Source organism: Molossus molossus, unplaced genomic scaffold (genome assembly GCF_014108415.1).
Source record: "Molossus molossus isolate mMolMol1 unplaced genomic scaffold, mMolMol1.p scaffold_m16_p_21, whole genome shotgun sequence".
Lineage (NCBI taxonomy): Eukaryota > Metazoa > Chordata > Mammalia > Chiroptera > Molossidae > Molossus > Molossus molossus.
Window position 1 is genome coordinate 4,132,755 of NW_023425357.1, and position 27,239 is coordinate 4,159,993.

Here is a 27,239-nt window from a genome sequence, read left to right on the forward strand (position 1 = left end):
AGAAGAAGAAAATTAAAATAACCAATGAATGCATAAATAAGTGGAACAACAAATCTATGTGTGTCTTCTCTCTCTCTCTCTCATCAAGGAATAAATAAATGATTAACAAATAAATAAAAATAGTACTGGCCCGTATCGGTTAGAGTGTTGGCCCTTGGACTAAAGGGTCACGGGTTTGATTCCCGGTCAAGGGCATGTACCTGGGTTGCAGGTTTGATCTCTGGCCCCGGTCAGGGTTGTCCAGAAGGCAACCAATCGATGTCTCTATCACTCTCTCTCCCTCCCGCCCTCCCTCCCTTCCACCCTCTCTAAAAACCAATGAAAAAGTATCCTCAGGTAAGAATGAACAACAACAACAAAATTGATTTTTAGAGAGAGGAATGGGGAGAGAGAGAGAAGCATCCATGTGAGAAAGAAGCATCCATCGGTTGCCTCCCAAACGCACCCCAACCAGGGATGGAACCTGAAACTTGAGTATGTGCCCTGACTGGAAATCGAACCCGAGACCTTTCGGTGTACCACGGAGGCTCCACCCAACTGAGCCACACCAATAGACCAAGACACTGGGGGGGGGGGGGGGGCAAGGAAAACAGCATCGGGACCAAGGAAAGTGAGTGACTGGGAAAGGGAGCAGAAGTGGGGGCCTTTCTCATGACTCCCGCGATTTCCCAACCCATCCTCACTTCCTCTTCTCTGCAGGCCCTGCACACCCCAGGGGCAGGGCAGGCGGGAACTCAAGGCGGGGGAGCGTTATTTCAACAGCAGTACTTTCCTGTCTGTCATTCCTGCACCGCGCAGGATGCGACGCTGGGCACGTTGGAGCTGCCGGTCCTGTGCATAGAAACACCCCAGACTCCAGCTTCGGTCCTTCGGGGGTCAGGACGCCCCCATGCCCCGGACCACAGTCAGGGATGGCCTCTGCTGCCTGTCGGCCTACTTGGAAGAACTGGGGGCTATGGAGCTGAAGAAGTTCAAGATGTACCTGAGGACGGCGACAGAGACGGGGGAGGGCACGATCCCCTGGGGGCGGATGGAGACCGCAGGGCCCCTGGAAATGGCCCAGCTGCTGGTGGCCCATTTTGGGATCGGGGAGGCCTGGCTGTTGGCTTTGAGCATCTTTGATCGGATCCAGAGGAAGGACCTGTGGGAGAGAGGACAGAGAGAGGACCTGGTGAGGGGTAAGGAGGTGGCCATGGGACTGGAGAGGCTACAACCCACCAATTCCCTTCTTCTTTCTTTTTTTTCTTTTTCTTTTTTTTTTATTCTCACCCGAGGACATTTTTCCATTTTTTGTTCAGATAGAGTGGGAGGGAGGGAGAGGAAGAGAGAGAGAGAAACATCGATGTGAAAGGGACACATCGAGTGGCTGCCTCCCACACGACCAACCAGGGCCAGGGACAAACTACAACCGAGGTACGTGCCCTTAGCAGGAACCGAACCTGGGTCTCTCTGGACCGCAGGTTGACGCTCTAACCGCTGAGCCAAACCGGCCAGGGCTCCCTTCTCCTTTCTGATCATCGCTGAGCTCACAAGACCTGGGCTCTAACTGTCCCCTTGGCCTTTGTTTATGCTGCTTGCTGCCTGGAACCCCCTCCCTCTATCACCTTTGTGTGGGAAATTCTTATTAATCTGTCAGCACTACCTTCTCTGAATTCTTTTGTTCTCTCCTCCTCCTCCTGGTCCTCACCCTGACCACCCTGGCTGGCTCAGAGGGCCCCCATTGGGCACCCATTTTTCTTTTGCTATATGTTCCGTCCTATAAAATAATCACAGTGGTCCTAACACATAGGTTTCCTCCTATAATAAGGCATCCATTGTGCATGATAACATATCAGTACATTCATTGTTTAAATACAGAGTTAGAGCCCTGGCCTGCTTGGCTCAGTGATTAGAGCATCGGCCCACGGACCAAAGAGTTTCGGGTTGGATTCCGGTCAAGGGCACAGGTACCTCAGTTTCAGTTCTGTCCCCAGCCCTGGTCGGGGTTGTGTGGGAGGCAACCAGTCGATGTGTTCCTCTCACATTGACGTTCTCTCTCTCTCTATCTCTCTCTCCCTCCCTCCCACTCTATCTGAAGATAAATAGAAAAATATCCTCGGGTGAGAATTTTAGAAATATATATGTAGAGAGAGAGTTAGATATTATTATGATGCACCTTGTATAGTTGGGAAAACTAGGGCTCAGAAAAGAAATTATTTGCCCCCAGATAAAAGATTATGAGATAGTACATGGAAGTGCTTAACACAATAGCCACCAGATAGTAGGTGCTCATCAAACACCAGTTTGGTTGGAAGCTACAGAGATGGCATTGGAGCTCTGGTTTTTAATGCCATTTGTCACCCTAATGGGACATGGATCCCTCAGGAGCAGAGGGACTCCTCACACTTCTCTATGATTCTCTGTGACTCCAGTGCGTGGCTGTGTGGCCAGGAACAAAGTAAGTCCTGGCAAACATTTGTTGCATGAACGTTCAACTTTTGCCACCTCTGAACACACAAAGGCTCTGGTCTATGGCATTTGCTCATTTCCATGGTGTGAGTTCGCCCAGCATGGCTGATTTTAAGTTACTGATATGTCAACTGGGTTGTGATTCATAAAAAAATTTTTAATTTTAAAAAAATGTATTTATTGGTTGATTTTAGGGACAGAGAGAGAAATATTGATCTGTTGTTCCACTTATTTATGCATGCATTGGTTGCTCTTTGTGTGTGCCCTGACCTGGGATCGAACCTGAAACTTGGCTGTATTGGGGCAGCACCCAACCAACTGAGCCATACTGGCTAGAGCTGGTGTTTACCTTCTATGCATTGAACTCCCCGTGCTATGAGAACGTAAGGTTTATGGAGCAGAGACCTTGTGTCTTGCTGCACATTCAATGCCTAGGAAATGCCTGATGTCCAATATATGCATATTTGTTGGATGGATGGATGGATGGATGGATGGATGGAAAGATGAATAATGGATGGAAGGAAGGAAGGGAGGAAGGACAGATGGATGGGTAGAAGAAAAGAAGGAAGAAAGGATGGATGATTGATGAGACATGGCCGAGAGCTGAAGGGGAGGGAGGAATTCAAGCTGACCCAGAATTTCTTGCCTGAGGAGGCTAATGGGATGGATGGAGGTGCCAATCATCATGATGAGCACCCAGGAAGAAAAGCAGGTTATGAACTTAACCAGTGTCACCCCAATGGATCCAATAAAAGAGGGAAAAACTGTGGGCGATGAACAAATGTTTTAACAATAGGGGATGTGAGGTGATGGCTGAACACTCTGGGATGTGGGTGAGCAGAGAATTCTCATGTAGACAGTTTGAGATCATAGTAGCTAATGTTATTGAATGTCAGCCAGATATGTGCCAGCTGACCTCCCCAAATGTCTCTTCCAGATATTCCACCTGGTGGCCCATCCTCACTGGGGAGCCAGTCAGCATGTTCTCTGGAATTCTTTCCTGGAACTCCAAGAAAAGGTGAGCCATGAGCCTTGGACCTGTTAGAATGCATTGAGCACCACATAGCAAACTATCCAAGTGAGAACAGATGGAATGAAAACAGGCATTTATTTCACATTTGCACATAACAAGAAGTCTTAGGGTCGGTGGCTGCAGGATTCATGCAATGGATTAACGACACCCTCAAAGCCCCAACTTCTTCCTGTGTTTCAATTCTATCAACCTCCGCTATGTTGGCCTTTTGTCCAAAGATTTGTCATCTGATGGTTGCAGGATGGTGACCAAACCAGCTCATACAAAAGAATTCTTACACCCTGGCCGGTTGAGCTCAGTGGTAGAACATCAGCCCACAGACCAATGAGTCACAGGTTCAATTTCGACCAAGGGCATGTACCTCAGTTGCAGTTGGTCCCTGGCCCTGGTTGGTTCTGTGGGAGGCAACCGGTCAATGTGTCCCTCTCACATCAATGTCTCTCTCTCTCGCCCTTTCTTGCTCTCTCTCTCCCTCCCACTCTATCTGAAGATAAATGAAAAAATATCTTCAGGTGAGGATTAAAAAAAAAAAAGAATTCTTAGCAGAGACATAAAAGGGAAGCAAAAGGCTTTCTTCCTCAATAGACTGTCATTTTATCCAGGAATAAAATTATTCCAGTAAAGTTGTCCCCACAAGTGTTTGTACCCGTGTAACTCTCGGTTAGATGTTTCTTTCTCTCTCCCTTCCTCTCTCTCTAAAAAGTCAATAAAAACATAGTTTTTTTAAAAAAATCAACCAATGAATGCATAAATGGAAAAACAAATCAAAAGGTCTCTCTCTCTCAAATTAAAAAATAAAAAGGACATTTCCCACGTTAATGCCTCTGCTCCCCAGAAGGGAAGATCTTCGTGGGGAATGAAGTACCAAGGTTCTCGGGCTCCATCTAGAAAACTGCTCCAGAGATATTGCAGAGCAATATGCAATGTGCATAACCCATGGACACAGACAACAGTGTGGGGAAGGCCTGGGGTGGGGACCCGGTGGAGGAGGGCAATGGAGAAAAATAGGGACAACTGTAATACTCTCAACAATAAAGATAAATTTTTAAAAATAAAAAGAATAGCCCAGCTGGTGTGGCTCAGTGGTTGAGCGTTAACCCATGCACTAAGAGGTCACCTGTTCGATTCCAGGTCAGGGCACATGCCCAGGTCGTAGGCCAAACCCCCAGTGGGGGAGCGTGCAGGAGGCGGCCAATCGATATTCTCTCTCATGGATGGTTCTCTGTCTCTCTCCCTTTCCTTTCCTCTCTCTCTAAAATCAATAAAGAGCCCTGGCCAGTTTGGCTCAGCGGTTAGAGCGTCGGCCTGCGGTCCGGAGAGACCCGGGTTCGGTTCCCGCTAAGGGTACGTACTTCGGTTGCAGTTTGTCACCGACCCTGGTTGGTCATGCGGGTGGCAGCCACTCGATGTGTCCTTTCACATCGATGTTTCTCTCTCTCTCTCCTTTCCTCTCTCTCCCTCCCACTCTATCTGTACAGAAAAAGGAAAAATATCCTCGGGTGAGGATAAAAAAAAAAAATCAATAAAGAAAAACATGTTTTAATAATAAATACATACATACATACATACATGCATACATACATACATACATACATAAGGAAAAGGTATTGCAGAGCAAGTAGGCACCAGATCCTGCTGTGCCCTAACTCATGCATTCACGAAAGGTTGCTGATGAGTGTTCTGCAAACCCTTCCTTCCTCTCTGCTAGACCCCCGGGAGACCTACAGGGACTACGTCCGCAGGAAGTTCCGGCTGATGGAGGACCGGAACGCGCGCCTCGGGGAGTGCGTCAACCTCAGCCACCGGTACACCCGGCTCCTCCTGGTGAAGGAACACTCCAACCCCGTGTGGGCCCAGCAGAAGCTTCTGGACACGGGCCAGGGACACGCAAGGACCGTAGCACACCAGGCCAGCCTCATCCAGATGGAGACCCTCTTTGAGCCAGACGAGGAGCGCCCGGAGCCTCCGCGCACCGTGGTCCTGCAGGGGGCTGCGGGGATGGGCAAGTCCATGCTGGCCCACAAGGTGATGCTGGACTGGGCGGATGGGCGGCTCTTCCAAGACAGGTTTGATTACCTCTTCTACATCAACTGCAGAGAGATGAACCGGAGCGCCCCCGAGAGGAGCGCGCAAGACCTCATCTCCAGTTGCTGGCCGGAGCCCAGCGCGCCCCTGCAGGAGCTCCTCCAGGAGCTCCTCCGAGTTCCCGAGCGCCTCCTTTTCATCATCGACGGCTTTGACGAGCTCAAGCCCTCTTTCCACGATCCTCGGGGCCCCTGGTGCCTCTGCTGGGAGGAGAAACGGCCCACGGAGCTTCTGCTCAGCAGCCTGATTCGGAAGAAACTGCTGCCTGAGATGTCTTTGCTCATCACCACCAGGCCCACGGCCCTGGAGAAGCTGCACCGCCTGCTCGAGCATCCCAGGCACGTGGAGATCCTGGGCTTCTCCGAGGAGGAACGGAAGGAGTACTTCTACAAGTACTTCCACAACGCGGAGCAGGCTGGCCAGGTCTTCAACTTCGTGAGGGACAATGAGCCCCTCTTCACTTTGTGCTTTGTCCCCTTGGTGTGTTGGGTCGTGTGCACCTGCCTCAAGCAGCAGCTGGAGGGTGGGGGGCTTTTAAGACAGACATCCAGGACCACGACAGCAGTGTACATGCTCTACCTCCTGAGTCTGATGCAACCCAAGCCGGGGTCCCCAACCCTCCAATCCCCGCCCAACCAGAGAGGGCTGTGCTCTTTGGCAGCAGATGGCCTCTGGAATCAGAAAATCCTATTTGAGGAGCAGGACCTCCGGAAGCACGGCCTGGACGGGGCGGATGTCTCCTCCTTCCTCAACATGAACATCTTCCAGAAGGACATCAACTGTGAGAAATTCTACAGCTTCATCCACTTGAGTTTCCAGGAGTTCTTTGCAGCCATGTACTACATCCTGGATGGTGCGGACAGCGGGTCCCGCCCAGACCACAGCCTGACGAGGCTGATGAACGAGTACGGGTTTTCAGAAAGGAGCTTCTTGGCGCTCACCGTTCGTTTCCTGTTTGGACTCCTGAACGAAGAGACGAAGAGCTACCTGGAGAAGAGTCTTTGCTGGAAGGTCTCGCCTCGAATCAAGGTGGAACTGTTGGAGTGGATCCAAAGCAAAGCTCTGAGCGAGGGCTCCACCCTGCAGGTGGGCTCCCTGGAGTTCCTCAGCTGTCTCTATGAGATCCAAGAGGAGGACTTCATCCAACAGGCCCTGAGCCACTTCCAGGTGGTGGTGGTCAGCAACATCACCACCAAGATGGAGCACATGGTCTCTTCCTTCTGCCTGAAGAACTGCAGGAGCGTCCTGGTGCTGCACCTGTGCGGGGGCGCCTACAGCACGGATGAGGAGGACGGGGCCAGAGGGACTTCAGGGCACCAGACACTATTGGCACAATCGTAAGTACTCGCTGGCTGGGGCTCACTGTTCCAGCTCCTGCTCCTAGCCAAGTTCATGTTCTCAGCTGGGGGCGGGGGGGATTTCGTCACCACCTAAGGACATACTTGGCAATATCTGGAGAAATACTTGGTTGTCATAACTTAGGGAAATGGGAGGGGTGCTACCAGCATCTCGTGGGAAGAGAGCAGGGATGTTGCAAAAACACTCTTCTGTGCGCAGAACAGCCCCCACGACAGAGAACGATCTATCCATGTGTTCAGGTTGGTTTCCTCCTCTTAAACAATACCCGTTTGGACTAAGTCGGGGCCCATGTCAAAGAGAATGTGTTCAGTCAAGAAATATTATCCAGCCCTGGCCGGTTTGGCTCAGCAGTTAAAGCGTTGACCTACGGTCTAGAGAGACCTGGGTTCGGTTCCCGCTAAGGGCATGTGCCTCGGTTGCAGTTTGTCCCCGGCCCTGGTTGGTCGTCCCTGGTTGGTCGTGCGGGTGGCAACCACTCAATGTATCCCTTTCACGTCGATGTTTCTCTCTCTCTCTCTCTCTCTCTCTCTCTCTCTCTCTCTCTCTCTCTCTCTTCCTCTCTCTCCCTCCTGCTCTATCTGAACAAAAAATGGAAAAATGTCCTCAGGTGAGGTTAAAAAAAAAAAGAAATATTATCCAGTCCAGCTGGTATGGCTCAATTGGTTCAGTATCATCCTATGCACCAAGAGGTTGCTGGTTCGATTCCAGTCAGAGCACAAGCCCATGTTGTGGGCTCAATCCCCAATAGGGGGTGTACAGGAGGCAACTGATAGATGTTTCTCACATCAATGTTTCTCCCTCTTCCTTCTTTTCTCTAAAAACCAATTAAATGGCCCGGCCAGTGTGGCTCAGTGGTTGAGCGTCGACCCATGCAGTGAGAGGTTGCTGGTTCAATTCCTGGTCAGGGCACATGCTCAGGTTGTAGGCAAAATCCCCAGTGGGGGGCATGCAGGAGGCGGCCAATCAGTGTTCTCTTTTATTGATGTTTCCACCTCTCTCTCTCCCTCTCCCTTTCCCTTCTTCTCTAACATGAATAAAGAAAAAAAAACTTTTTTTAACCAATTAAATGAATAGACAAATAAATATATAAAGAAGAGATGATTATATATATATATATATATATATATATATATAAAATGAAATACTACTCAGCCATAAAAAAGATGAAACATTGCCATTTGTGCCTACAGGGGTGGATCTTGAGGGTATTATGCTAAGTGAAACAAGTCAGATAGAAAAAGACAAAAACCATATGATTTCACTTGTATGTGGAATATAAAACAAAAAGGTAACAAATGGCCCTGGTCGATTTGACAGCAGTTAGAGCGTTGGCCTGCGGACCAGAGAGTCCTGGGTTCAGTTCCCGCTAAGGACACGTACCTTGGTTGCAGTTTGTCCCCGGCCTGTTGGGGTCGTGTGGGTGGCAGCCAGTCAATATGTCTCTCTCTCACATCGATGTTTCTCTCTCCCTCTTCCTCTCTCCCTCCTGATCTCTCTGAAGATAAATGCAAAAATGTCCTCGGGTGAGGATTTTAAAAAAAGGTAGCGCCCTGGCCGGTTTGGCTCAGCAGTTGGAGCATCGGCCTGCGGTCCTGAGAGACCCGGGTTCGGTTCCCGCTGAGGGCATGTACCTCGGTTGCAGTTTGTCCCCGGCCCTGGTTGGTTGTGCGGGTGGCGGCCACTCGATGTGTCCCTTTCACATCGATGTTTCTCTCTCTCTCTGTTCCTCTCTCTCCCTCCCACTCTATCTGAACAAAGAATGGAAAAATGTCCTCGAGTGAGGATGATAAAAAAAACAAAAACAAAATAAATAAATAAACAAAGGTAGCAAATGAACAAACAAAACAAAGTCATGGATACAGACAACAGTATGGTAGTCACTAGAGGGGAACGGGGGGCGGGGGGTAGGAGGAGCGTGAAATAAGCAAGGGGTCAAGTATATCGTGGCCTATGGAAACTAGACTTCTGGTGGCCATGATGCAATAGGGTATGCAGATATTGAATTATAATGTCATTATGTTGTTAACCAGTGTTACCTGAATATTAAAAAAAAGATATTATCTTTGAGATGAAATTCATCTCCCATTCTTAGTCCAAGGATTTAAGTCTGGTCTCTACTGCTTACCAGCTATGTGACCTTGGGCAAGGAAAGCAGGGTCATTCAGAAGATAAACTGAAATGAAGATGACAGAATGCTTTATAAATTGAAGTGATAATCAAATGTCAAATGTAATCATTGTAAAGCAACTGGGAAAACTGGACTTGCCCTGTCGTCCCTTCACGCAGACCCGAGAGGAACGTTTTGCCGGATGCCTACAGCGATCAGCTGGCCACTGCTCTGAGCACCAACCCGAATCTGATAGAGCTGGCTTTGTACCACAACGCCCTGGGGAGCCGGGGTGTGAAGCTGCTGTGTCAAGGGCTCAGACACCCCAACTGCAAACTTCAGAACCTGAGGTGAGTGTAGACCGGTCTGGGCGTTTCCGATGGTCCCACCACGCCCTCCCGTAGGGCTCGGTCACAAAGAGCACAGGGTGGTGTGTTACTCTGCTCTGGCTACCATAACAAAGTGCCGCAGTCTGGCTGACTTAAACAACAGAAAGGTGTTTCCCACAGTTCTGGAGGCTGGAAGTCCTAGATCAAGGTGTTGGCAGGGTCGGTTTCTCCTGAGGCCTTTCTCCCTGACTTGTAGGTGGCGTCTTTCCCTATGTTCTCACACGGTCTTCCTTCTCTGTGTGTCTATGTCCCCATCTCCCCTTCTTATAAAGACACCAGTCATATTGGACTAGGACTCATTCTAAAGACCTCATTTTAACTGAATCAGCCCTGGCCAGGTAGCTCAGTTGTTTAGAGCATTGTCCCTATACGTCAAGGTTGGGGATTTGATCCCCAGTCCCAGCACGTACACGAATCAACCAATGACTGCATCAATAAGTAGAACAACAGCCCTGGCCGGTTTGGCTCAGCGGTTAAAGCATCAGCCCACAGACCAGAGTCGCAAGTTTGATTCTAGTCAAGGGCATGTACCTCAGTTACGGTTTGATCCCCAGCCCTGGTCTGGGTGGTGCGGGAGGTAACCAATCAATGTGTCTCTCTCATATCAATGTTTCTCTCTCTCTCTCTTTCTCTCTCCTTCCCTCCCACTCTGTCTGAAAATAAATGAAAAATAGCCCAGCTGGTATGGCTCAGTGGTTGAGCAACAACCCATGGACCAAGAGGTTGATGGTTCGATTCCAGGTCAGGGCTCATGTCCAGGTTTCAGGCTCAATCCCCAGTGGGGGATGTATAGAAGGCGGCCAATCAATATGTTCTCTTGTCAGTGTTTCTGTCTCTCTGTCCCTCTCCCTTCCTCACTCTCTAAAAATCAATAAAAACATATTTAAAAAATAAAATAGCCCTGGCCAGTTTGGCTCAGCGGTTAGAGCATTGGCCTGCAGTCCAGAGGGACCCAGGTTCGGTTCCCGCTAAGGGCATGTACCTCGGTTGCATGCAATGGAAATGCTTTCAAATAAAAGGGGGAGGAGGTACCAAAAACACACAGTGGAAATCTCTTTTTTATTTGTTCATCCTCACCCAAGGACATTTTTCCATTTTTTGTTCAGATAGAGAGAGAGAGAGAGAGAGAGAGAAACATCGACGTGACAAACTGCAACTGAGATACATGCCCTTAGTGGGAACTGAACCCAGGTCTCTCTGTACCGCAGGCCGACGCTCTAACTCCTGAGCCAAACCGGCCAGAGCTACAGTGGAAATATCTTAAAAGATAGAAAGCAAAATGGCGACAGTAGGGGCTGGAAGAAAGGGGGCCCAGGCGCTATTTTTGAACAGGTATAGAGTTTCTGTTGGGGATGATGGGAAAGTTCTGGAGACGGATGATGGTGATGGTTGCACAACAATGTAAATGTACTTAATGCCACTGGACTGTACAACATGGTCAATTGTATGTGATGAATTTTTTTCTTGTGTTTTGTTTTTTGTTCATCTTCACCAGAGGATTTTTTTTTCATTGATTTTTAGAGAGTGGAAGTGGGGTGGACATCAATGTGAGAGAGACACATTGATCGGTTGCCTCCCAAATGTGCCCCGACTGGGGTTGGGGATCAAACCTGCAACCCTGGTACATGCCCTCGACCTGAAATTGAACCTGTAACCTTTGGTGCACTGGCGGACACTCTAACCACTGACCCACACAGGCCAGGGCTTCCGTTATGCTTTTGAGGCCAACTGACCAGTGTGGCCCAGGGAACACCGTGGGACCTGCTCAGGACAGGATACCTTGTTCTTCTCACAGTGATGGAGAGGAGAGGCGCAGAGCAGACCTGAGGATTGGATTCCTCTCTTCAGGACAATCTCTGTGAAAGCATTTCCTTTGGTGCAAAGCACCAAAAACATGTTATACTACTCTTGTTGCTTTTATTATTATTTTCTTTTTTTTTTATCCTCACCCGAGGACATTTTTCCATTTTTTGTTCAGGTAGAGTGGGAGGGAGAGAGAGGAACAGAGAGAGAGAGAGAAACATCGATGTGAAAGGGACACATCGAGTGGCTGCCACCCGCACAACCGACCAGGGCCGGGGACAAACTGCAACCGAGGTACGCGCCCTTAGCGGGAACCGAACCCGGGTCTCTCCGGACCGCAGGCCGACGCTCTAACCGCTGAGCCAAACTGGCCAGGGCTAAGCTCTTTGATTTTAGAAAAAGGGGGAGCCCTGGCCGGTTTGGCTCAGCGGTTAAAGCGTCGGCCTGCGGTCCTGAGAGACCCGGGTTCGGTTCCCGCTAGGGGCATGTATCTCGGTTGCAGTTTGTCCCCGGCTCTGGTCAGTCGTGCGGGTGGCAGCCACTCGATGTGTCCCTTTCACGTCGATGTTTCTCTCTCTGTCTCTCTCTCTCCCTCCCACTCTACCTGAACAAAAAATGGAAAAATGTCCTCGGGTGAGGATTAAAAAAAAAAAAATAGAAAAAGGGGGAAATGGACCCAAAAGAAGCAGGAGAGAAAGGATAAGGGGCAGAGCCCAGCAGAGCACCCCCAAGGACGTGACCTGCCTCTTTTCTCCTTCGCACCCCAGGCTGAAGAGGTGCCGGTTTTGCAGCGCCGCCTGCCAGGACCTCAGGGCGGCTCTGATCACCAACAGGAATTTGATGCGGATGGACCTGAGCAGCAACGCCCTGGGGCTGCCGGGCGTGAAGCTGCTCTGCGAGGGCCTCCGGCATCCCAAGTGCAGGCTGCAGATGATCCAGTGAGTCACCTCCCCCGGGGAACAAGGTCTTAATCTGGGTGGTCTCCTGGGTTTGAAATATCTCCCCACGCGTTGCTGATCCCCGAGTCTCGACCTCGAAATCAGGGCTACCCTTCCACCCATGACCTTAGACCTATGCTCTGGATTGTTTGCACTTCAGAGAACCTCTTTCTGGTTTCCTCGGACCCCACCATTTCCACGTGGTGAAGGGGTCCCTGGGGCCACCTGCCCACCCAGAACCCACACGCGTCCAGGGTGGGGAGAACCCCAGAGCTCCTGGACCCGAGACCCGTTAGTGGTCCACTTCCCTTTTCCTGGGCTGTGTGCTAGAATAGCCCCCCACGTTCCCCCTCGCCCCCCACCCCCACCACCACCAAGCAGTTCTCTATCTCACCAGGTAGGCGTCCTGCAATTTAACTCAATTCTGACAGTGTCAGATCCTCCAAGTTAGGACTTTAGTCCTATAAGACTGTCCCCACTGCAGATGATGTCAGTCACCAGTCCAGATTGTCACCTATACTTCTGACCCACGGACTACAAATCGGAGGTCGCCGTGACCTCCTCCTTGGGTTCAGTTCATTTGCCAGAACAGCTCACAGAACTCGGGGAAACACTTCCATTTATCAGTTGATCAAGGATATGTATAAAGGACCCAGATGAACAGTCAGAGAAACAGATGCAGAGAGCCAGGCCTGGGAGGGTCCCAAGGGCAGGAGTTTCTGTCCCTGTGGAGTTGGGGTGCATCGGCCTCCTGGTGTGGATGTGTTCACCAACCTAGGAGTCCTCTGAACCCCACACTGGTAGGGTTTTATGGAGCCTTCATCAGGTAAGCGTGATTAATCCTTAACTCCGTTTCCAACCCGCCTCCCCTGTCTGGAGGATGAGGGTAGATTCCAAGCTTCTAATCATAGCTTGGTCTTTCTGGAGACCAGCCCCCACCCAGGAGCCCAGCCTGAGTCACCTCATTGGAACAAAAGACCCTGTTATCACCCAGGAAATTCCAATGGATTTAGGAACTCGGTCAGGAACTGGGGTCAAAGATCACATATTTGAACCAAAGAGGTTCCCAGGGCTCTTATCACTTGGGAAATTAAAAAGGGATCTGGGAGTTCTGTGCCAGGAACCAGGAGCAGAGCCTAACATGCATATTTTTACTTATTTTAATATGTTTGCATTGGTTTTTTTTAGACAGAGAGATAGAAACATCCATGTGAAGGAGAAATATTGACAGGCCGCCTCCTGCACGCCCCCTACTGGGGATCGAGCCTGCAACCCAGGCTTGTGCCCTGACCCGGAATCGAACAGGGACCTCTCATGGGAGGACAGTCAGTCAGTCCACTGAGCCACACTGCCTGGGCCACCGGGAACCTTTCTGTTCTTTATATATTTGTCAGGCTTTTGCCCTGTTTCATGGAAATCAGGAGCCCTGTATTAACTTAGTTGTGAAAGAATCCAAGTTTCCAATTTTGCTGTTGTTGTTGTTAATCTTCATCCGAGGGCATTTTTGTATTGATTTTTACAGAGAATGGGAGGGAGGGAGAGAGAGAGAAACATTGATTCAAGAGAAACACATCGATTGGTCTTCTCCTTAATGACCTGGACCCGGGCCAGGGATCCAACTTGCAATCCAGGTACATGCCCTTGACCAGGAATCGAACCCACGACCCTTCGGTTCCCCAGGTGGACGCTCTAACCTCTGAGCCAAACTGGCCAGGGCCAAGTTTGCAAATTTTGCTTTCATATGTAGTTCTGTGGTATCTTTCTTTACAGTTTACTAGTAATGTTGACATATCATTTCTTGGTTCAAATATATCTTTCTTAAATATAACAACTGCATTTTTCCAGGAAATAGGAAGCTATCTGGGGGACCAAGGAGATGGTAGAGCTCCAGATTATTACCCTTATTTTAGAGTCAGTGAACGTGATGCCCTGGCCAGTTTGGCTCAGCGGTTGGAGCGTCGGCCTGCGGACCAGAGAGTCCCAGGTTCGGTTCCGGCTAGGGACACATACCAAAAAAAAAAGAACCTGAGTCACAACATCACCTGAATCTTAAATCTGAGACTTGATGAAAACATGCTCGATGCCCAGCCACTGTGACTCAGGGGACCCATCGACCAATAGGTTGTTGGTTGATTTCTGGTCTGGGCACACGCCCAGGTTGCAGGCTCAATCCCCAGCAGGGGGCGTGCAAGAGACAGCCAATCGATGTTGATGTTTCAAATCAATAACAACATACCTTTTTTAAAAATTTGCTTGAGGCCAGTTTGGCTCAGCAATTGAGTGTCGGCCTGCGGACCAGAGAGTCCCGGGTTTGGTTCCTGCTAGAGGCACGTACCACAAAAAAAAATTTGCTTGAGGTCACAGGGTTAGTGGGTGGTGGGTATGGAAGTAAACACAGGTCATTGAGCTCTAGAGACCCCACTCCGAGCTGTCATGCCACATGGCCTCGATGGCACAATCAGCCCTGCCTGGTCATTGCCTGCCCATCTGTCTTATTAGACAGGAAGTCCTGGCTGAACATGACGCCGTCTAGTTCACCTGTGTAGCTTTAGTGACATGTGTGGGCTGGTACTGGGAGCCAAACGGGCCAAGGGGTGAGCCATCAGGAAGCAGAAAAGCAAGGTGGCGCCTTCGCCAACATTTCTTTCCTCCCGAGGTTGAGGAAGTGCCAGCTGGAGGCAGGGGCCTGCCAGGAGCTGGCCTCCGTGCTCAGTGCCAATCGACACCTGGTGGAGCTGGATCTGACAGGAAACGCGCTGGAGGACTCGGGTCTGAGGCTGCTGTGTCAAGGCTTGAAGCACCCAGCCTGCAGGTTGCAGATCTTGTGGTGAGTTCTCTGTGGGGCCATCTTAAAGGGCCGATTTCCTCGTCAGCCGGTGTGGCTCAGTGGTTGAGCATCAACCCATGCACCAAGACCTTGCGGGTTCGATTCCCCGTCAGGACACACGCCCAGATTGTGGGCCCGATCCCCAGTGGGGGGCAGTCCGTGTTCTCTCTCATCGATGTTTCTCTCTCATTGATGATTCTATCTCTCTTCCTCTCCCTTCCTCTCTCTCCAAAAACATTCATAAAGAAAAAAAATTTTTTTTGAAAAAGGCAGGTGTCCTCATATTAAAGGATGGTACGGGAATGCATTCACTGTTTGTCCCCTCATGTTCATGGCAACATTGTCTGCAGTAGCCAAGAGGTGAAAACCACTTAAATGTCCATCATGGGTGAATGGATAAACAAAATGTGGTGTTACATAAAATGGAACGTGCCCTGGCCAGTTTGGCTCAGCGGTTAGAGCGTCAGCCTGCGGTCCGGAGAGACCCGGGTTCGGTTCCCGCTAAGGGCATGTACCTCGGTTGCGGTTTGTCCTTGGCCCTAGTTGGGTCGTGCGGGTGGCAGCCACTCGATGTGTCCCTTTCACGTCGATGTTCCTCTCTCTGTCTCTCTCTCCCTCTCACTCTAACTGAACAAAAACAAAAAACAAAAAAAATGTCCTCAGGTGAGGATTAAAAAAATAAATAAATAAAATGGAATGTTATGCGGCCTGAAAGAAGTAATGAAATTCTGATACGTGCGCCCTGGCCAGTGTGGCTCAGTTAGCTGAGCATCATCCTGTGTACCAAAAGGTCACCAGTTTGATTCCCAGTCAGGGCACATGCCCAGGCTGTAGGCTCAATGCCCCGAGGGGGTGTGCAAGAGGCAGCTGTCTCTCCCACATGAATGTTTTTCTCTCTCCTCTCTCTCTCTCCCCTCCTCCCTCCCTCCTTTCCACTCTCTCTAAAAATCAATAGAAAAAATATCCTTGGGTGAGGATTAACCAAAAAATAAATGAAAACTTTTTTTTAAAAATTCTGATACATGCTACAACATGGATGAATCTGGAACACATACTAAATTAAATGCCAATCAAAAAAAAAAAGATTATATGATTCCATAGAGAAAGAAATAACAGTGGTTGCTGGGGCCCAGGCAAGAGGAGGTGGGGAGCTGCTGTTTAGTGGGGACAGAGTTTCTGTTTGGGTTGATGAAAAGTTCTGGAGATGGACATGGTGATTCTTGCCCAATAATGCACTGAACTGAACACTTTGAAAAGGTTAGAATCTTAAATGTTATGGTATACATTCTTTTTTTTTTTTTTTTTTGAAAATTTTTTTTCTTTTCTTTATCTTCACCCAAGAACATTTTTCCATTTTTTGTTCAGATAGAGAGGGAGGGAGGGAGGGAGGGAGGAAGGGAGGGAGGGAGAGAGAGGGAGGGAAACATCGATGTGAAAGGGACGCATCGAGTGGCCGCCAACGCACAACCCAACCAGGGCCAAAGACAAACTGCAACCAAGGTACATGCCCTTAGCGGGAACCGAACCCAGGTCTCTCTGGACCGAAGGCCAACACTCTAACCACTGAGCCAAATCGGCTAGGACCTTTTTATTTTTTATCTTTATTGTTGAATGTATTACAGATGTTCCTCATTTTCCCCCCATTGAACCTCTCCTCCCCACTCCTGCCCCCCTCCTGCCTTTTTCCACTGTTGTCTGCGTCCATTGGTTATCCATATACGCATATAAGTTCTTTGATTTATTTCCTCCAACCCCCCAAACCCCTTCTCGTTGATGTTTGTCAGTCTAGCAACCAATTTATTCTTCTTAATCCCTTCACCTTTTTCACCCATTCCCCCATACCCTCTCCCATCTGGCAACCAACAAAATGTTCTCTGGATCTATGAGATTGTTTCTGTTCTGCATGTTCATTTTGTTTGTAGATTCAATTGTCGATAGATATGTATTCATTGCCATTTTGTTTGTTCATATATTTTATCTTTTTCTTCAAAAAGACCCTTCATCATTTCATATAATAATGGTTTGGTGGTGATGAACTCCTTTAGCTTTTTCTTGTCTGGGAAAGTCTTTATATGGCCATCGATTCTAAATGACAGCTTTGCAGGATAGAGTAATCTTGGTTGTAGGTTCTTGCTTTTCATCATTCTGAATATTTCTTGCCACTCCCTTCTGGCCTGCAAAGTTTCTTTTGAGAAATCAGCTCAAAAGACAGTATTATGGGAACTCCCTTGTAGGTAATTATTTGCTTTTCTCTTGCTGCTTTTAAGATTCTCTCTTTGTCTTGAACCTTTTGCATTTTGATGATGATGTGTCTTGGTGTGGGCCTCTTGGGGTTCATCTTGTTTGGGACTCTTTGTGCTTCCTGGACTTGTATGTCTGTTTCCTTCACCAAGTTAGGGAAGTTTTCTGCCATTATTGTTTCAAAGAGGTTTTCGATTTCTTGTTCCCTCTCTTCTCCTTCTGGCACCCCCAAGATGCGAATGTTGGCACGCTTGAAGTTGTCCCAGAGGCTCCTTACACTATCCTCATTTTTTTGGATTCCTTTTTCTTTTTGCTGTTCTGTTTTTTGCTTCCTTATATTCCAAATCGATGGTTTGCTTCTTGGCTTTACCTACTCTGCTATTGAATCCCTGTAAATTATTCTTTATTTCAGTTAGTGCCTCCTTCATTTCTGACTGTGCTTCCTTCATTTCTGACTGGTCCTTTTTTATGCTCTTGAGGCCCTCACTAAGTTTATGGAGCATCCTTTTAAGCAGTATTTTGAACTCAGCATCTGTTAGGTTGCTTGTCTCCATTTCCCTTAGTTCTTTTCTTAGAGGTTTGTTCTGTTCTTTCATTTGGGACCTGTTTCTTTGTCTCCTCATTACAGCTGCCTCCCTGTGTTTGTTTCTGTGTATTACTTAACGAGAGATATGGGGCTAGCTGAGACCAGATGGTGCTTGTTTGAAAGAATTTAGAAAAACCTGAAGCAGGATCCAAGACAGGCCAATCCTATGTTAAAGCAACTGGCAACAGCTTGGGTGGGCTTGAAAGTTGGGTGGGGCAGGGCCTCAGGGAATCACCTGGGCAGGGCAACCAGTGTGAGCCAGGTTGGTGGAGTCCCAGATATGGTGGCTGTCTACCGCCCCAGGGAAAGGCTCGGCTCACCAAAGGACCAAAGGCCTCTGACAGCACATTTGTCCTGGAGAAAGCCCTCTCTCCAGCCCTCGCTTCAGTGCCAAACAGCTCAGTTCTTCCCTGTATGTCTCTGGCGCCCCTCGAGCTACCTCTCCAAGCTTAGAGGGAGAGAGTCCGATAAGTCCGTGCGCGGGCCCTTTAGGGAGCTGCCTGGGGCTCCAGCCGCCTCAGCCTCCCTGAGCCTCATTTCCTGCTGGTTTTTCCAGCCAGAAGTGATGGGGATTCTCTTCCTGGCACTGGAACCCTGAGCTGGGTACCTGGTGTGGGACGGGGACCCCTCAGTCTTCAGGAAGGACCTTCCCAGCCAAGGTGTCCTCCTGATTTTTATCCGCCACACGTGGGTGTGGGACCAGCCCAACTGCCTCCGCCCTCCTACCAGTCTGGATGTGGCTGCTGGTTTAATTCCGTAGTTGTAGGACTTCCATTCAGCTTGATGTCAGGTGGTTTTAAATAGTTGTTCTGTAGTTTAGTTGTAACTTTGATGTGGTTGTGGGAGGACGTGATACTGTGTTTACCTACCCACCGTCTTGACCGGAAGTCTCGGTATACATTCTTTTGTATGTACCTATTATAGTTTGTTTATTGTTCATCCATCCATCAATTGGACACTCGGGTTGCTTTCACCTTTTGGCCTTTTTTTTTATCCTCACCCGAGGACATTTTTCCATTTTTTGTTCAGATAGAGTGAGAGGGAGAGAGAGAGAGAGAGAAACATCGACATAAAAGGGACACATCGAGTGGCTGCCACCCGACCATCCAGGGCCAGGGACAAACTGCTACTGAGGTACGTGCCTTTAGCGGGAACCAAACCCGGGTCTCTCTGGACCCTGGACCGCAGGCCAACATTCTAACCACTGAGCCAAACCAGCCAGGGCCCTTTTGGCTTTTTTAAATAATGCTGCTAGAAATATAGGTGCACAAATATTTCTTTGAGCCCTTACTTTCTGTTCTTTTGGATAAGTAACCAGACATGGAATTGAGAAATGGTATGGTTTGGTTTGGTTTTCATTTGAAAGATAGAGAGAGATTCTTTGTTCTACATATTGACGCACTGATTGGTTGATTCTTACATGCAGCCTGACTGAGGATCAAACCACAACCTTGGTGTATCGGGAGGATGCTCCAGCCTATTGACCTACCTGGCCAGGGCTCATATGGTTATTATTAAATTTTTTTTTTTTTTGGTACGTGCCTCTAGCAGGAACTGAACCTGGGGTTCTCTGGTCCACAGGCCGACACTCCAGCTGCTGAGCCAAACCAGCCAGGGCGGTTATTGTTAATTTTTATAAGAACTGGCATATTGTTTTCCACGGTGGCTGCACCATTTTACATTCCCACCCACAGTGATTCCAATTTCTCCACGTCCTCGTCCACAGTTGTTATTTTCTGGCTTTGGTTTTTGTCCTTTTAAAAATAATGATAATAACAATAATGGCCATTCTAATGGATAGGCAGTGATGTCTCGTTGTGGTTTTGATTTGCATTTCCTTAATGATTAGTGATATTGAGCGTCTTTTCATGTGATTTGTGGTTATTTGTGTATCTCTCTAGAGAAATGTTTATTCAAGGTCTTTGTCCATTAAAATATATAAATATATGTTGAATAGGTTAAAGATTTGTCACCTCACTGCTGCAGCCTGTGAAGACCTGGCCTCCACCCTCAGTGTGAACCAGAGCCTGATGGAGTTGGACCTAAGCCTGAATGACCTAGGGGACCCCGGGGTCTTGCTGCTGTGTGAGGGCCTGAGGCACCCCCAGTGCAAACTGCGGACCCTCCGGTGAGTCCAGCTTTGCCCACCGCTACAGCAGCCCAAATCCGAAGTCCTTGTCCATCTAACTCAGCTCCCTGGAGCCCGGTTCCCATCCCTCCTCTCCTAATCTCCAGCTCCATCTGCCTCTTTTCGAAGATCTTTCTGCCGCAGGACCTTTGCACCAGCAGCTCTTTCTTCCTGGAATTCCTTCCTGCTCTGCTGTCCTCTGTTGTACACTAACAACATCTGTTTTACCTGTCAGGACTCGCAAGAAATGCTTCTTTCCCATGGACACTTTCCCTAACCCCTTAATAAGGTTCCTCGTTTTATGATGCTATTTGAGCCCTGGCCGGTTTGGCTCAGCGGTTGGAGCGTCGGCCTGCGGTACAGAGAGACCCGGGTTCGGTTCCCGCTGAGGGCACGTACCTCGGTTGCAGTTTGTCCCCGGCCCTGGTTGGTCGTGCGGGTGGCAGCCACTCGATGTGTCCCTTCACATCGATGTTTCTCTCTCTCTCTCTTCCTCTCTCTCCCTCCTGCTCTATCTGAACAAAAAATGTCCTCGGGTGAGGATTAAAAAAATAATAATAATATGATGCTATTTTACCTTATGTTTTGCCTCAGCATCCCTTATCCAAATTGATGGTTGTGTGTTTAAGTGTAGGTTTCCAAATGTGCAGGGCTGTGTCAACTCCTTATTCCAATGTCTGTTATAAGACCTGGCTCAAAAATACATGCTTTTTAAAAATATTTTATTGCCCAGCCCGTGTGGCTCAGTGGTTGAGCGCCGACCCATGCACCAGGAGATCACCAGTTCAATTCCCAGTCAGGGCACATGCCCAGGTAGTGGGCCCGATCCCCAGTGGGGGGGCATGCAGGAGGCGGCCAACAATGTTCTCTCTCATCGATGTTTCTCTCTCTCTGTCCCTTCCTCTCTAACATCAATAAAGAAAAAAAATGTTTAATATTTTATTGATTGATTGATTCGAGAGAGAGAGAGGAAGAGAAAGGGAGAGAGAAACATTGATGTGTTGTTCCACTTATTTATGCATCCATTGGTTGATTCTTGTATGTGCCCTGACCTGGAATGAACCCACAACCTTGGCGTATCTGGACAATGCTCTAATCAACTGAACTACCTGCCAGGGCTAAAAATATATATGTTTTTTAGTGAGTGAACAGATGAAAAAACAAATGAGTCACACACACACAAAAAAATGTAGCTAGGCTGTTTTTCAGAAAATTCTTTTTCTCTGTAGTCCCCAAGGAGAGTTTGTTTGTTTTCTTTTCTACAAGAGCGTCCTCAATTTTCTTATGTCATTTGCTCTAGAAGACATTTTTTTTTCCTCTTGAGACATTGAGCTGTATTGTGGCTTTTTAAATTCTTTTATGTATTTATTTTAGAAGAGAGAAAAAAACATGGATTTGTTGTTCCACTTATTTATGTATTCATTGACTGACCGTTGTGTGTGCCCTGACCAGGATCGAACCCCCAACCTTGGGGTAACAGGCCGATGCTCTAACCAACTGAGCTACCCTGTCAGGGCCTCTTTATTCCTTCTCAATACTCTTCCTGTGTTCCTTCCTTGTTTCTGCCTTTCTTTTTTATTTCTCTCTCCCTTCCTTTTCCTACCTGCCAGTCCCTTTTGTCCTCATTTTCTCTCAGAAGGGCGAGTGTGGAGTGATTCTCTGCACTGAGCACGGCACCCGGCATGTAGCCTCTCCCAGGTGTCCCTGAGACGTCACCTCTGCCCTGTGCTCGGTGTCTTTCCAGGTTAGGCATTTGCCGGCTCAGCTCTGCAGCCTGCGAGGGGCTGTCTGCTGTGCTGCAGCAGAACCGCTGTCTGCGGGAGCTGGACCTGAGTTTCAACGACCTGGGAGACCGGGGCATGCAGCTTCTGTGCCAGGGGCTGCGACACCCCACCTGCAGACTGCAGAAGCTGTGGTGAGTGGCTGGGAGTCCGGGCTGCTGGCGGTGGTGGTCCCTGGGGTGCCAGCCTTTGCCTGTCTTCTTGCTTTTTTAAATTTGTATTGATTGATTGATTGATTGATTGATTTGAGAGAGAGAGAGAGAGAGAGAGAGAGAGAGAAACATCTATCTATTGTTCCACTTATTCATTGGTTGAGTCTTGTATGTGCCCTGACCAGAGATCAAACCCTAAACCTTGGCGTATCAGGACGATGGTCTACCCAACTGAACTACCCAGCCAGGGAAAGACATATCAACTTTTTTATTTTTTATTTATTTATTTTTTATTTTATTATTATTATTTTTTATCCTCACCCGAGGACATTTTTCCATTTTTTGTTCAGATAGAGCGGGAGGGAGAGAGAGGGAGAGAGAGAGAGAGAGAAACATCGACATGAAGGGACACATCGAGTGGCTGCCACCCACACGACCAACCAGGGCCGGGGACCAACTGCAACCGAGGTACATGCCCTTAGCGGGAACCGAACCCGGGTCTCTCTGTACCGCAGGCCGACGGTCTAACCGCTGAGCCAAACTGGCCAGGGCCATATCAACTTTTTTAAATTGTCTTCCATGCCCGGCCAGTGTGGCTCAGTGGATTGGGCATCATCCCATGGACTGAGAGGTCCTGGTTTGATTCCTGGTCAGGGTACATGCCGGGGTTGCAGGCTCAATTCCCAGTAGGGGGCGTGCAAGAGATGGCTGATCACATTGACATTTTTATCTCTCTCTCCCTTAAAAAACAAAACAAAACAAAACAGCCCAGCTGGTGTGGCTCAATGGTTGAGCATTGACCTATGCACCAAGAGGTCGCTGGTTCGATTCCTGGTCAGGGCACATGCCCAGGTTGTGGGCCTGATCCCCAGTGGGGGGCATGCAGGAGGCAGCCAATCAATGTTCTCGCTCATCGGTGTTTATATCTCCCCCTCTCCCTTCCTCTCTCTCTAAAAAAAAAAAGAATCAATAAAGAAAGAAAATAATTGAAAGAAAAAAACCAATTTAAAATTGTCTTCCATTTTCGAGTGTTGCTTTTCTGGGGCACTGGGCAACTGGGAATTGAGATGGGGGGCTTAGGGACAGCATCTCTCCCTTAATTAGTATTGCAAGGGTCCCTCTGGGAGGTCAGTACCCACCCCAAACTGTCTCATGGCAGTCGCATGGAGTTTTGAGAGGTTTTTGTTGGTTTCTTTATCCTCACCCGAGGATATTTTTTCCATTTATCTTCAGCCAAAACATATGAGTTTTTAAGGGGACCCCATGGAAGGCGCCTCCACTGCCCAGTCTCCTGACGTGGAATCATTAGTCTTGGTCAACCTCCCTATACCACCTCCTGCCAAGCTCTCACCACAACCATCTCTTGACCTGCTGTGCCTGTGATGTGGGTGTATGTGCCCCACCGCGCTGTGTGCCTGTGAGGTGGGTGTGTGTACCCCACCGCGCTGTGTGCCTGTGAAGTGGGTGTGTGTACCCGACCGTGCTGTGTGCCTCTGATGTGGGTGTGTGTGTACTCCACCACACTGGTTTTTCCCTTCCTCTGCAAGTCCCAACTGCTCTCTTATGCCTGGTTTTGTAAACTGGTATCTATTGCCTCCCAACTTCAGCCAAACTAAGATTAACATATTTCCTTTTACTATCCCAGCTACAATAGTACATAGTCTTTCCAGAGGTTGTCGTGAGAAGTAAATGATAAGGGGTAAAGCCCCTAGCAAGGTGCTTAGCACACAGTCAGTCCTCAATAAATGCTACCTAATCTTTTTTTTTTTTTTGGTACGTGCCCCTAGTGGGAACCGAACCTGGGACTCTCTGGTCTGCAGACTGACGCTCCAACTGCTGAGCCAAAGTGGCCAGGGCTAATCTTTTTTTTTTAAATATGTTTTTGAATTTTTAGAGAGGAAGGGAGAGAGAGAAACATCAGTTGGCTGCCACCTGCATGCTCCCTACTGGGGATCAAGCTCACAACCTGGGCATGTGCCCCTCCTGGGAATTGAACCAGGACCTCTCAGTCCATAAGACGATACTTAATCCACTGAGCCACACTAGCTGGGCAATGCTACCTAATCTTATTTTTATTGTTTAACAGCAGAGAATACAGAAAAGAAGCATAGTTGGAGACAAAATAGACATCAGAGAGAATCCGATGATATACTCTTGGGGCAGGTGGCAGACCAAGTCATACTGGCTGCTTAAAAAAAAAAAAAAGCCCTGGCCGGTTTGGCTCAGCAGTTGGAGTGTCAGCCTGCAGACCAGAGAGTCCCAGGTTTGGTTCCCACTAGGGGCATGTACCAAAAAAAAAAAAAAGGAAAAGGAGGAGGATTTATTGACTTATTAACCAGGATGGGCTTCAGGCATGGCTTGATCTAGGTGTTTGGAATCTTGATCTCCATTCTCTTCTATACTCACTGCTGTAGTGGCTCCACTATCAGATACAGTTAACTTTGACCCTGCATGGTGGCAAAATGCCAGCAGGTCTATAGATGACTTATTTTCAAGTTCAGGTTCTGATAGCAAAAGTTCCAGGAAAAGTATATTTCTGATTCACTGGCTTTGGGTGGAAACTTTGTCCATTTGGAACCATTCCTGGTGGCTGGGGACATGAAAACCAACCCACCAACTTAGGCCTGGATCCTCTATCCACCTCTAGAGTTTGAGGACAGCATGAGTCCACTCTAGATAGAGCTATGAACTGAGGGTCATCCTTAAATGTCACATTTTTTAAGAGGTTATTTTTATCAATTGATTTTTTTAGAGAGAGAGGAAAAGAAACACTGATTTGTTGTTACGCTTATTTATGCATTCATTGGTTGCTTCTTGTACGTGCCCTGACTGGGGATCGAACCCAAAACCTGAACTGAACTACCTGGCCAGGGCCTCTTCAATGTCTGCTGTCACCACCTTGATCTGGGCGACTTTGGTTCTACTGTTTTTGTGTAAACGAGTCCTCTAAAAACTACACCCTGTTTCCCCGTGAAGATAACACTTTGCGAAAGTAGCTCTTGGTGCTGTTTCAACCACGCTTTATCTTCAACAGGCTGGACAGCTGCGGCCTCACAGCCAAAGCTTGTGCGGATCTCTCCTCCACCCTGGGGGTCAACCAGACCCTGACAGAGCTTTATCTGACCAACAACGCTCTGGGCAACTTGGGTGTCAGACTTCTGTGCAAACAACTGAGTCATCCTGGCTGCAAACTGCGAGTCCTCTGGTGAGTCCCCTGGTGAGACACAGGCTCTGGAGCTGGGAGCAAAGGTCACTGGTTGAGACCCCCACCCACCCAGTTTGGACAGACATGTGGAAATATTCCTTTGTCCACTCATGTGTGCAATTCGTGTGGAACACAGCAGAGGCCCTACTTTACATCTTGGGCGATATCTCTGGCTGAGTTGACCTTCCAGAACTCACTGTTTATTTCCTCATCTGTCAAATGAGGCCTGGCCTCAAATTCCGTCACTTTCCAATTTTGTGTGTGTGTTGGGGGATATGGGGTTGTTTTGTTTTGGGATTTTCGAGAGAGAGAAACATCTATTTGTTGTTCCACTGATTTATGCATTCATTGGTTGACTCTTGTATGTGCCTTACCGGGGATCGAACCTGCAACCTTGGTGTCTTGTGACGATGCTCTAATAACTGAGCTACCTGGCCAGGGCTGAAAATGCAATGATACCAACAGGGCAAGATGCATGCAAGATCTGCGACATCGACTGAACACCTCGATGGTGGCCTGGAATAACATTTCCATTCTGCACCCGTAGGTTGTTTGGGATGGATCTGAGTAAAACGACCCACCGAGAACTGGCTGTGCTGCGAGGAACCAAACCCTACCTGGACATTGGCTGCTGACTGCTCTCTGCTGGGTCTGCCTCAAGGCAGGACGGAGGAAGGTCATCCCAGCACCCACTCCTCAGACAGGGACCAGGCTCTGTGTTTCCTGGAGAGACACACTCATAGGCAGAACAAGCCTTTCTGTTTGGGGGGGTCTAGTGCGATGGAACTTGGAGCTCTGGTGTTGGGGATGTTGGTGCCATGAGAACTGAGGGCTGGGCAGAGGCTCCCACCCCAGGGTGATTTGCCCCCACTCCCACCCAGGGGACACTGGGCAGTCAGGAAACATTGGGGTGTTGGGGAGCTGAGAGCATCTAGTGACTAGGAACTGGGCGTCCTGTTCAGCATCCTACAACACACAAGACAGCCAGCCCCCAAAGGATGTGACTGAAAGTGAAAGTGTGCTGTCCAGCTGGGGGGCTCAATTAGTTGAGCACCGTCCCCTACACCAAAAAGGTTTCAGGTTCGAGTCAGGGCAAGTATGAGAGGCAACCCATTGATGTTTCTCTCTCTATCAATAAAAATATCCTCATGTGAGGATGGAAAAACAGAAGAAAATGGACTTGTGCCCAAGTTGAGAAACCCTGTTCTCAAAGATTAACGGTGTGATGGCGACACCAGGCGCCCGGGGAAGGCTGGTGCACCCAGTGCTCGTGAGGACAACAGCCCACAGTAGTCCTTGCCATCTGGTTTGTCGCCAAGATTTGGAGCCTTGGCTGGAGCCCAAGGGACCGCGGCTGGACACCTGCCAGCCACGTAGCTGCAGGCTGGCCAGTAACCGCTGGGTGCTGGGTGAAGATCAGGAAGGAATCAGCCAGAATTTCGCTGTTGAGGATTTGTACTAGGGGAGTTCGGACTGTGAAATCTGTAGGGTTTTGGGAACCAGTGTTATCCCAATAAATAGATTTTACAAGTGCTGTGAGCATGTCAGTCTTAAGTCTAAACTGAAGGCGTCTAGAAAGACTATTTTCGCCCCTGCAGGGTAGCCCAGTTGGAGCGTTGTCCCCATATGCCAAGGTTGCAGGTTCGCTCCCGGGTCAGAGCACATACAAGCATCAACCAAGGAATGCATCCATAAATGGAACAATAAATATGTTTCTCCATACAAGCAATCAATTTTTTAAAGTTCAGTTGGTTGAGCGGTTTAATGCACCAAAGGGTCATGGGTTCAATTGTCAGTCAGGGGACATGCCCAAGTTTGGCGCTCCATCTCCAGTAGGGGGCCTGCAGGAGGAAGCGGATCAGTTTCTCACCAGGTTCGCATTCTCTTCACCACCCCACCCCCCCAACCCCACCCCCGCTAAAAATCAATTAAAAAAAAAATTTTTTTTCCCTCACCCTAGGACATTTTTCCATTTTTTGTTCAGGTAGAGTGGGAGGGAGAGAAACAGCGACGTGAAAGGGACACATCGAGTGGCTGCCACCCGCAGGACCAACCAGGGCCGGGGTCAAACTGCAACCGAGGTACATGCCCTTAGCGGGAACCGAACCCGGGTCTCTCGGGACCGCAGGCCGATGATCTAACCACTGAGCAAAACCG

General features: G+C 48.7%; 1 protein-coding gene across 3 annotated transcripts; it reads left to right on the forward strand.

Moving 5' to 3' along the window:
* The first annotated feature begins 796 nt into the window (after nucleotides 1–796).
* On the forward strand, nucleotides 797–26,767 carry NLRP12 (NLR family pyrin domain containing 12). Of its 3 annotated transcripts, none has more exons than XM_036275817.1 (10): nucleotides 797–1,178; nucleotides 3,386–3,466; nucleotides 5,190–6,903; nucleotides 9,212–9,382; nucleotides 11,992–12,162; nucleotides 14,819–14,989; nucleotides 19,774–19,944; nucleotides 21,689–21,859; nucleotides 24,912–25,082; nucleotides 25,630–26,767. In XM_036275817.1, the coding sequence occupies exons 1-10, from the start codon at nucleotides 890–892 to the stop codon at nucleotides 25,715–25,717; spliced, it is 3,198 nt and encodes a 1,065-aa protein (XP_036131710.1). In that variant the 5' UTR covers nucleotides 797–889; the 3' UTR covers nucleotides 25,718–26,767. The 3 variants fall into 3 exon arrangements, with proteins under 3 accessions (XP_036131710.1, XP_036131713.1, XP_036131712.1); XM_036275820.1 differs by having other exon boundaries at nucleotides 1,077–1,171; XM_036275819.1 differs by lacking the exon at nucleotides 797–1,178 and adding an exon at nucleotides 2,048–2,437.
* The last annotated feature ends 472 nt before the right edge of the window (nucleotides 26,768–27,239 follow it).